Here is an 11699-nt window from a genome sequence, read left to right on the forward strand (position 1 = left end):
ACATAAATAAACGTATCGTTAACATAAACCTATCTCTTACAGTGAACAGTAATTTAAATTAACGCGGCAACTCGATACTAACTTAACATATTAACTTTAGTTTTGAATAATTGCCAACTGAAAAAATACGTAGTTTAATATTTATATGTGCTTTCTACTTCACAGAAGGTCATACATAAATATGAGTACATTAGTATTGATGTAGCCTATATAATTGTAAAGTAAGTACATTCGCATTGTCGTTTAATAGTTGACCAGGGAAGCCTGATGTTGATATGATAAATAATAACGCTCCCCCAACATGAGCAAATATAATTTAGTTGTCAATTACAGACGTACGTCGCACACATACATAATATAAACAAGTATTATCTAATATGATTCCTATGTAATAACAATCTGTAAATACAATGCAATCCTTGAATTGTGTTGATATGGAATAGGACGGATCATGCATTGCATATTAAAGAATACAACAAACACACATACATCAATGTCTAGACAACTGGTTAGAGCATGTATGCCCTTTATCACTCTTTGTAGGCCACAAATAAATATTAAAGCAATAAAAGCACAAGAAAAACAACCACAAAGACAAAGCAATGCAAAAACATGGGTCTTAGATTAAAAAAAAAAGAGTTTTATTTCATGTATTGTATTGATGGTTTTGAAATACTGATAAATGTGTTGCTGGTATTGTTTAATTTTTTATGAACAAAATTTTCACATTTTGCGACAAACGTCAATTTACTGTATATAGTGACAGGCATAAATCTAAGTTGAATGTTGCATAGAATATTCTGGCTAATGGGTTTCTTTCCTTGGGCCAGTTTTCGTGTTATTTGTTTTATTATGTCGGTCCTTTCTCTTTTTTTATAATTAGTTTATAATTTATATCGTTGTTCTAACAACGGCATGATTCTATTTGTAAAACAAACCGAACAGTATGGTAACATATATGTACTACTATATGTGTAATATCAATGAGATTATAAGATAAGTCTGTAAATATATCGATGAGCGATGAAGTAAGAACGTGAAAGCAAAGATCAATATTACCATGTAGTAGCAGTGTGGACTTGCAATCAATAATCAACAGATACTGCTGAAAAACATACCACCGTATTGATTATTGACGCCAACTACAAATGCCTGGCGTTTTTTGTATGTTTGAACACGTTATGCAGAGTGTAGATATATTCTTACAAATACTAAATGCATGGGTAAAATTCATTAATTATTGGATAAATGGATGCCTTGCTAATCAGGTAATTTCTATCTTGTATAATTTGGTTGACACTTTTGTCTCCTAAACTGAGTATCAAAGTTGATTAGAGTCGACCGGATTATAATAAAACGCGTTCTCACCATGTGTCAATACCATCGGTGAGTTAGTTTAGACATATTTATTTTAGCTCGACTGAATTGACAGCCTTAGGCTTATTGAAAGGCTCTAGAGTCCGTTTCTTTGGTAGAACCAGAACTTGGTGTATTTTGGGAAAGACAAAAGGGCGTGCCCACAGTTGGGATCGAACCAGTGAAATCCAAGTCTCTAGGCGGACACCATATCCACTACGCTTAATCGTTATGTCAAAATGCGGTTTAGGTTGTTATGTCGGACAATTTTTTGTAGGCAATGGAACTCAGTTTGTGCTTTTCGAACACATTTAAGGAACCCTTTACAAACTAATTTCTAACACATATACTTGATCACGATTATGATGCAATAATTACCCATAGCTCGTCAATAAACGATGTCGATATATACGATCGAATGTATTTAAATATTTATACAAATGTAAACTGCTGAAAACGGTGATTAGGTCATTTTCAACTGGTTATATTTTATTGCTTGTGATATTCTTCATCACGCAACACATAACATTTGCGTAAATATTACGCAACTGCAGCCGCATCGTTAAGGTATGACTATTTTATTCTTAGCCGTATGTTGCTTCTTATGTAATTATATGTGCGTGTAAATGAGGCGTTTTTTCATTTGATTAATAATGGGTTCACATCTCGTTATTGTTAAGTATACTCCGGCGATAATAGTTATTTCAGCAGAAATCCATATTATTCTGATTATTAACATATTGTTTCATATAATGTCGTAATGGTATTATATAGTTACGAATACATGCATCTCATTTAAGTATATTATCGTACAAAATAAATATCAATACCAATGTAAATAATTGTTTCGTTGTGTTTGTACAAACTATTTCAGATAGATTAGTGAAGTTCACATGCTTTTTAAATGGGTTTTATAAGGTCACATTTACCCGTAGTTGTTGTTATTGAACACATGTTGGTTTTAATAATCGCATACTATATTTGCAGAACAAAAGAAGAGTATACGAGAATGCATTAGAAAGTTGCGAGAGAACGACACATTCTGATATATAAATATGTTATAACAACAAATGGGGAACGCCTCCGGACGTCGATGTATAGGTAATATCATATGTTGTTACGTTTATGAGGCTGATATGATGTAAGAGAGATGTAATCCATGGAAACAATTATAATAATATCTTATCTAATATTTTCGTTCTTTCTATTGTGCTAAATTAGCTTACAATTGATAAGACGAACAAATTTCATATGACAGGCTCATAACTTTTAATTGAAAAAAAAACAACAACAACAAATCAACAACAGTAATTCTGAAGCGGAAATAGGAAATCATATCGGTCATTCATTAAAATCTTTGCTTATTGATAGTTGTACCATTTTCATAAATTACTACGCATCTATTACTGAAACTGGTTGATTGCATGCATACGTAATTATCTAAAAAGATGCAATCGTTATAAACAAGATTTAATATATTATATTATCATTTGGCTATACCTGTTATTACAGATTGTGGTGTCCATGCGTCATACCCTTCGCTTTGTTCAGCATGTTCCAAATGTTGTCAGCCAAGCGAGAATTCATGGACACGAAAAGACAGGACAAGGAACAATTTGTTAGCTGAATGTAATAAAACAAATATTATTGTGGAAGCTTCTTTGGATAGTTACATGACTGAACAAATAGTGTTGGTAAAACCCGATAAAGATGTGCAGGCAATCAATGAGGTTCCAGATGACCCAGATAGTATACATACTCTTGAGTTTCTTGATGGTATGAATGAGAAAAATGATGATTGGTCGACGCTACTTGCTCATTTACTTAGTATTACAAAGAAGGACGACCGTGTAATATACATTCTTATGGAGAAGAATGTAGACGCTAAGTTCGAAATGTTTATAGAAACGCATCACATAAATGATGTTTTGGAAATGAACACATTTCCAAACAAAGAAGCTGATAGTGTACCAATTAAATTACAAACCATTTGGTCAACTGTGAAAAGGTTTTTGATGTTGTTTTGGATTTGCTGTGATACAAATGTTAACTTTTGTCAATACACGTTAAGCTCAACCATGTTTTATTTTCTTATGAATAATCTAAAGAGTTTGGCTTTAAAATCATATCATGAACACGAAGTGTGTTTATTTACTGTTAAAGCAGCTCTTGGCATAATACACAATATCACTAGGCACTTGCCAAACAGTAAAATACTGTTACGGTCAGAAAATGCAGTTTCAACTGTGCATCCATATCTGAAAAGCAAGATTGCAATGGTCAGGATAAAATCACTCATGATTTTGTCATTTATTCTGAGCGAACATGAAAATGTGATGATAAATACCGAAGATGAAAATTTTGTATTCATCTTTGAAGTGCTAGCAGACGCCTTGAAAAATAATGACCACAAGACCGCTAAATTTGGCATGAGTGCGATTGAAATTCTGAAGGGATTAAACCAATTGGCTGTTAACGATGAAAACAAATTGAGGATGGTCAGCAACGGTGTCCTTGAGCTGTTTGAAGTATTGTTGCTGAGAGGTTTTCTGGAAGAGGTCAAGGTTACCATAGTAACCTTGTGGAGCCTTTCGTTCCATCACTACAACAAGTCGAAAATGAAAAAGTGTCCACACATTGTTAAAAGTAAATATAATTACATGTTTTATATTAACTTTACTATTAACAGGTATGTTATAAAATTCGTTTTATTAACATTTAAAAAATAAATCTATTTTTAAGGTTAACAATAACATGCACGAAAAAAGAGTGCATTGCGCATTTCACACCGATATATCATAAATGGAATAGTATTATCTTATTTTTCTAATGTATTGTTACTCGTTATGATATAAGTACACTCTTTAATTTTCAGTTGCATTTAATTTAATGAGCATTTTCGAATACAAATGTGTTATATTTCACAGAACTGCAAGAATTAAAATGTCATCCGGATACCGAAATAAGTCATGCTGCCAGAGGAACTGTTTGGGAATTAATGAATATGAAAGTCAGTTCAACAACTTTAAGATGGTCGTCAAATACTTCATCAGGTAAAAGTCTTTTTTTCTCAAAACAATTTATGTGCATTTCTTTGAACAAAATCAATAAAAGTTAATAATTAAAACACATGTACCATATTAATGCGAAATGAATTAGGCAAGTTAGGCAATTCAAATATTTAAAATATCACCGTCATTTTAAACATGCATGTGAAAACAGAGAAATGTGCGTTATGCATTGCAAGTCATACAATGAAAGGACAATTTGTCACTCGCCATCAATATTTTACTGATTATAGGCGTCGCATTTTACACGTTTCTGATGGATATTAAATTTGTTTTCATACTTTTACTCGTAAATGTTTGAGCACGTTTCTTGTTTACTCATCGTTTTATTCTTGTCAATCTTATCTACAAAAACAGTGTTATTGCTATGTTCATGTGTTTAATGTCACCGCATTTACACGGGAGGTGCCATTGCCTTTGTGAGTCCACCATTCCTTTATACCGTTTGTCTGTTGTGTTTCTGTGTTGCGGGTATTACTCAAAAAGTATTGCTGCAAGAGGGCTTAAACTTTTAAATAAGTAAAGCATCACGTGATCATGCGGACAACATATTTTTGTTTAAATGTGTGCTATATAACTTCAGTTAAGGAAAAAGTACATTAAAAACCTGTGCCAAAAAGAATTACTGCTGAGGGGCTGAAACTTCGAAAAATTATTAACCAGCACGTGAACTTTCGCAACTTAATATTTGCAATCAGATGTTTTCGACCTTATATAAAGAATGGCTCCTTTAATGCAAAAATAAATAGGTTTAACATGTTCCACGCGTAATTCAAAGCGCGTTATTGCTACTAGAGAGCTGTCACTTCAGAAACATATTAACCATAATATGGGCTGTGCTCTGTGAAAAGGGGGTTTAATGCATGTGCGTTAAGTGTCGTCCCAAAGTAGCCGGATTAGTCAGCGTGTATGATATTTTCGTTTCAATAAAGTATCTTCTTAGCAAAAATCAAGTTAAGGCCGAAAGTGTCGTCCCTGATTAGCCTGTGCGGACTGCACATGCTTATCAGGGACGACATTTTACGCACATGCATTAAACCTTATTTTCACAGAGAGCGGCTCATATTCACTTGCGAACCTGCATATGTTCGTCCTGATATCTTTGACATAACAGCTGTAATGGCCAATATTTACTAAAACATTAAATTTTATTCATTTGTAAAACAAGAAGCCGAAAAAAGAACTAAGGCTTCTAGGCTGAACATTAACAAATATATTGAAAAAATCGTATGAACTAGCGCAACTTCATATTTTGATTGGTAAATTCTTTCATAACCGGAGTTGTGGCCTGTTTCAGCAAGAACAACACATCTTTTGAACTTTGTAAACGTAGTTTGAAATGTATTGCTGTTTGATGGATGAAACATTAAAAACGATATAAAATTTTCTCACTTCAATTATTTTCTAATGTGTTAGACATAAGTAGAGTTTTAAGGCAAAAGTAAAATGGAATGATTAGGCACCCTTGTCCTTTGGGCAAATTTCTTATTATCCATATGTGTATGCTTTTTTAACTTTATTTTAAAAGTAAACAATATGTTGCAATCTTTTATAATGTTTTTTTTTTAAACTTGTCAAGTGGATTGTACTTTAAATTATAGTATGTGTATTTCAACAGAGAATGACCCGTGGAAGCCTCATATTATGATCAGCTACCAATGGGACTCGCAGAACATCATGTTAAGGGTCAAGGACCGCCTTAAACAGGCAGGTTACAAAGTCTGGATGGATGTGGAACACATGAGTGAGTTTTCAATAAATGAACCCAGGACCATTCTGCATTATGATGATACGTGTTCATCAATATGATAACTTTACATGTGTCATGCATATCATGTATTGATATGAAATGTAATCGTAACTTTTCCTTAAATAAGATTTAACTTTGAAAGGATATGGCCGGGTGTGATAACACGTGTTTGTTACCGCATAGATCTCCTTTGTTACCGCACATTCCGCTTTTCCTGGTCTCTGTTGTGACAATTGTTAGGAAAAAAATTAAAGTTTTGTTTGGAAAGACCATTGACGTATAAATTAAATTTGACATAGTTTAGCCACAACGGATAACAATGGAATAGTAAAATTATCATTACTGTATGCTTGCACTAACCTATAAAATACGTTCTTATTATCGGCACGTAATACGGAAGCGTGTTTAAGTCGTAATTACGGGGGCTTGTCAACCTTTTTGGTATATTAAGGGTAATCAATGCGACCCAGATTACGATATTTGACACTTTAAAACGACAAGCGATAATATTAAACGACAAACGACAATTGAATATTTTATCTTCGCATTTTTTCGGTTATATTTGCCAAGTTGCATTGACAATTAAGGGTCGAATTATATAGTCGCTGGCCATGGTAAACACATCTGCAATATTCAATACCACCGTATAAGAAACGTATAGCTTAGCTCTTTATAGTATTTAAAACGTCTTTAATTAACAATAATGAATAAAGTGTCGTGTGCAATATATCAAAACCTAGCAGATCTTTGAACATATTAAAATATGTGTTATTTGATTTATAATGAATTGATGTACTTGTTAAGGGATGAGTCTATTGTAAAAGAAAGTATAACCCCCATTTTGGTATTTTCTCCATTTTTAAGAATTTCAATGTGATAATTCAACAATGGTTATTTTCACCCAAAATGGACGAAACGTATAAACGCTTTCTTATTTGGTTGCATGATATGTCATGTTGTTTTGTTTCGTCCACAGCTGGGTCTACACTAGAGGCAATGGCACTGGCGGTAGAGAAGGCTGCGGTGGTGCTGCTGTGCATGTCACAGAAGTACAAGGAGAGTCCAAACTGTCGAACTGGTAGGACAAGTCCTGTCCATTAACAACCAACACAAATATGTATTGTGTGCCAATTTTTGTCCATTAACAAACCGCACAAATATGTCTAATACATATATATTTTGTAATATTTATCTAAATAGTATTACTATGCATATATGTCAACTACGAATACGAGAAGTTACATTAACATTTCAATCATATCATTGACCACACGTATCTAAATGTATTATTGTAATTATACTTAATCGTATCTTTAATTCATTTTAAAGTAATTTATAATTAATTTTATCTAAAAATGCAAAAACAAATTGTGTGTGTTGCACTGCAAACAATTAATTGTCATGTGATTGAGTCAAAGAGTTTTGCTGGTCAACTTTTATTTACAATAGAATTTAAATACTGACCAAATATTATAATTAAGAATGTTATGTGGCAGACAATATCTTTAAAAATAGTCCAGCAAATAGTTTAAGTTTGTATTACACTTTCTTTACAATGTGTCATTTTTCCAGAGGCTGAATATGTTTATCGTCTGCGGAAGGACTTTATTCCCTTGCGCGTTCAGGAAGGCTACGTGGCAGACGGATGGCTGGGCATTTTGGCAGGAACGAGACTGTATTTTGACTTCTACTCGGAGCCAATGGTAGATGTCCAGATCCCAAGACTGGTGCGGGAACTCAATGGAAGAGGGCTTATTAATCCAACGATGAAAGATTTACCAGATTCAGGTATTAAGCTTGAATGATAATCAAACATTCATATAGATTAAATAAGATACATTAAAATCCGTTAATATTTCTAGCATATTATTAATAAGATAAGCTTGCCTTGGTATTTAATTATAATTAGTCCCCTACTGGTGAAACCGAAAGCGACTTATGGTTTGTGCTCTGTGTTTCAGTCTGTCAGTCTGTTAGTCCGTCACACTTTTCTGGATCCTGCGATAACTTTAAAAGTTCTTCATATTTTTTCATGAAACTTGACACATAATTAGATGGCAATATGTAGATTATGCACGTCATTTCATTTTGTTCCTACGTCAAGAATTATGGTTGCTATGGCAACAGATAGACTAGAAATATTGCTGAAAAAGGTGGAGTTTCAGCGGTAGGGGACATTTATTGCTTGGCAATAGACTTGTCATTTTAGTCCCCTACCGGTGAAACCGGAGAGGGACTTATGGTTTGCGCTCTGTGTGTCTGTCAGTCTGTCACACTTTTCTGGACCTGCTATAACTTTAAAAGATCTTCATCTTTTTCATGAAACTTGAAACATGGAAAGATGGCAATATGGAGATTATGCCGGTCATTTCATTTTGTTCCTACGTCAAGAATTATAGTTGCTGTGGCAACAAAAAGACTAGAAATATTGCTGAAAATGGTGGATTCTGCGATAACGTTAAAAGTTTTTCGTATTTTTTCATGAAACTTGAAACATGGATGGATGGCAATATGGAGATTATGCATTTCATTTCATTTTGTTTCTACGTCAAGAATGCTGGTTACTATGGCAACAAATAAGCTACAAATATTGCTTAAATTGGTGGATCCTGCGTAGGTAGGGGACTTTTATCGCTTGGCAATAGTCTTGTTTCATTTAATCCAGGGCGTTTTATTACATTTCTATGCGCGATGACACATTCACATTTTCGCACAACCGAGGACTTTTTTTGAAAGAACTTGACGACATTGGTATTAAAATGTTAGGCATTAAGCTGTGAGGATAAGATTAAATTATTAAACGATTTCAGTGTCAACATTACATTAACGCTTACTTAAGACAACATTTCAACGAGGAAAGTTATGATATAGTTAAATGATAGTATATGCTCGCTATACATAATGACCAGTGCATATTAATTAAAAGCCCGTAAAAGGTGACGATCCGTAATTATTACCGAAGGTTATCAAAAAATAATATATATATGCTATTGGACATTACCGTAAACAAATGAGCAATACAACTTGTTTTGAGCTCAAAATACAGTGTCCTCCAAGTCAATTGTGTTTACAAACAATCAGTTTATTTACATCGCTGTTTACTCAATCATGCCGAGCGATTCCGAGCCGGTTTTCCGATAACAAATTTTGATTGGTCGGCACAATACATTGTGTATCACGTGAGCAGGTCAAGGGTGAAGAGGCCAGACATTCAAAACAAAAATATCTTTCCGAGCTCATGTTCTCTTTATTTATTTACGAGGATATTGTGTTGTTTGTACTACCTCATCAATATATGCGTACTTTACGAAAGAAGCCGAGGAACATCTGAGATAGCGAACATGTACGGAAATTGCAAAGTTGAAAACATTTCTTCAAATTATGAAATGGGTATATCTTCCATAATTGTTGAAAATGTTACACCTAAGCTGTGTTATTATCATTTTTTATGCAAGAGTAACTGAAATCCGGTAAAAATTAGACCAGTTTATATGCATAATAATTGGATTTGTCACCTTTTACGAGCCTTTAAAGTGTAACAAAATGGGACCAAAACATATGACTTATTCGACAAGCTCACATGTCAAGGTCAGATAATTAACGTTTTGAGAAATAAGTACACTAATTGCTTAAGTACAATACCAAACATATGCCTCATAATGGTACAGATCTTTATAAATTTATATTTTGTTTAATGATATGCGCTTTGTTATGTTTTAACATAATACTCTGCGCAGAATCTGTACCATATGTATTGAACACCGCTATACATGTACAAAGAAAAAACATTTCACTTAAATATATTTTACATAAAAAAGGGATGTCCTATGAACGGATTTTACTTATAAGTGGTCTTGTTCTCTTTCATAAGCTATTACGTCGTCACCTAGACGACCGGAGCAACTAACAGCTACACCAATCCCTACACGCATACACAGAGAATTGGACTCGGACCTGCTCAGACTGCCTACCGTAATGAGTCATCTGTCCCCATGGAGTGAGACAGAGGTCAAGCAATGGCTTCTGTCTGTTGGTCTCGACGAGTATATAGAAAGGTAGATATTGGAAGATGATCCCCCTGTACCGTGCTCTTGTTTGTGTCCTTGAGAATGTTTTTTTTTCTTTCGCATGCTTATAAGTTATGATATTGCATCATACACCTGTAATAATAATGTGTATCGTAATTTGAATAATTGTGCAATAAATAGGCGGAAAAAGTCGATTCAGTCGCTGTATGACTTTTTTTTACAATTTAATCAATGCATTGCGGTACAATTTTAAATGTTTATCTGTTTATACAAGAATTTAAAGTGTAGCATTTTCTTTGTAGTTTTTCTGGCATGACTGGCACACTGCTAAAAGAATTACGGACGATTCAATCAACTGCCCCGGAGTCTTTCATCGCAATTCTGAAGAACGATTATCGGCTGCCCATCCTGGCTCTCCTAACATTTTCTCGAAGTTTACGAAGTCTTGAATAACCCATAAACTCAAATGTTTTTGATACGTTTTTATAACAGGTGTACCTGTTAGATCGTTTAATTATGTGATAGTGACTAAGGTCAATAATAAACAAAACATTTAATGAATAAAACGTTCCAATTATTTGTTTTGTAGGAAATGACACATGCTTAAATATGGTGTTTCTAACAATACGTATTCAGAAAGTAAATACGCGATGTGGATTACGCTATACTATAAAATATACAAATTTATAGCAAGTTTCCTTTTTCTCTGAACAACTATCTGTGCTGTAACGAGGCCATACATCTGTTTCGGCCGATTGCGTGCACTGAAGCATAGCAAAGCCCTTGGGTCTAAGCCCATTTTGCCAGAATCAGCGATCTTTGCAAAGAGACATCAGCGAACTTAACAATCTTAAATAGCATCTCGCCTCAAAGTCACTTTAGTTAAGCTTGCCGTAGATGACAAGTGCACATATTTTCATTTAATATTAAAATTAAATAAATATTGCAAATGATTGTTTTGCCAAAAAAATGTAGATATGTTAAAGAAAAAATAAAATTAAACATTTAAATTAAATTATCAGTATTTTTATATGTTCTATGGTGATCCTAACACTACAACATACAAACGCCGCACAATTTAAAAACCAATTACAAATAAAATATGTACAAATTCAAAATGCCATAGTTTCAATTTTCAAGCTGGCTTCATCGACAACTTGATCTTGTTTCTCAAGTCTCAATATCAACTGTTCAACGGCTTCATTCGTCGTTTGAAGTGCATAATTGACCTTGTCGCTTATGGCTTTTATGTCATTTACGATCTGTCCCCAATTTATTTCCTTCCGTATCCTCCTTTCCAAAATCTTCTCTTCATAATAGGACACACAGGATGGTTAGGATGCATGTGCATCAGAAGTACACTGGCTACAACTAAAACACACTCAGTTGCTCACATTCTCAGTCGATGTGACTGTTACTTGCTCTTCTTGTTCAATGGTTATCGCGAAATAATTTAATCCTTCATACGGCGTCACTGAAGTCATATACTATGACAGA

The 11699-nt window shown here is 33.8% G+C and overlaps 1 protein-coding gene across 1 annotated transcript; it reads left to right on the plus strand.

Annotated features, from left to right (window-relative positions):
* Positions 1-2284: 2284 nt before the first annotated feature.
* Positions 2285-10889, plus strand: LOC127833536 (uncharacterized). Its single transcript, XM_052358836.1, has 8 exons — positions 2285-2457; positions 2869-4002; positions 4284-4409; positions 6043-6168; positions 7151-7252; positions 7747-7962; positions 10046-10229; positions 10505-10889. Exons 1-8 carry the CDS (start codon positions 2427-2429, stop codon positions 10653-10655), a joined length of 2070 nt encoding a protein of 689 aa, XP_052214796.1. The 5' UTR covers positions 2285-2426; the 3' UTR covers positions 10656-10889.
* Positions 10890-11699: the final 810 nt, after the last annotated feature.

The sequence above is a fragment of the Dreissena polymorpha genome, chromosome 6 (assembly GCF_020536995.1).
Source record: "Dreissena polymorpha isolate Duluth1 chromosome 6, UMN_Dpol_1.0, whole genome shotgun sequence".
Taxonomy (NCBI): Eukaryota; Metazoa; Mollusca; class Bivalvia; order Myida; family Dreissenidae; genus Dreissena; species Dreissena polymorpha.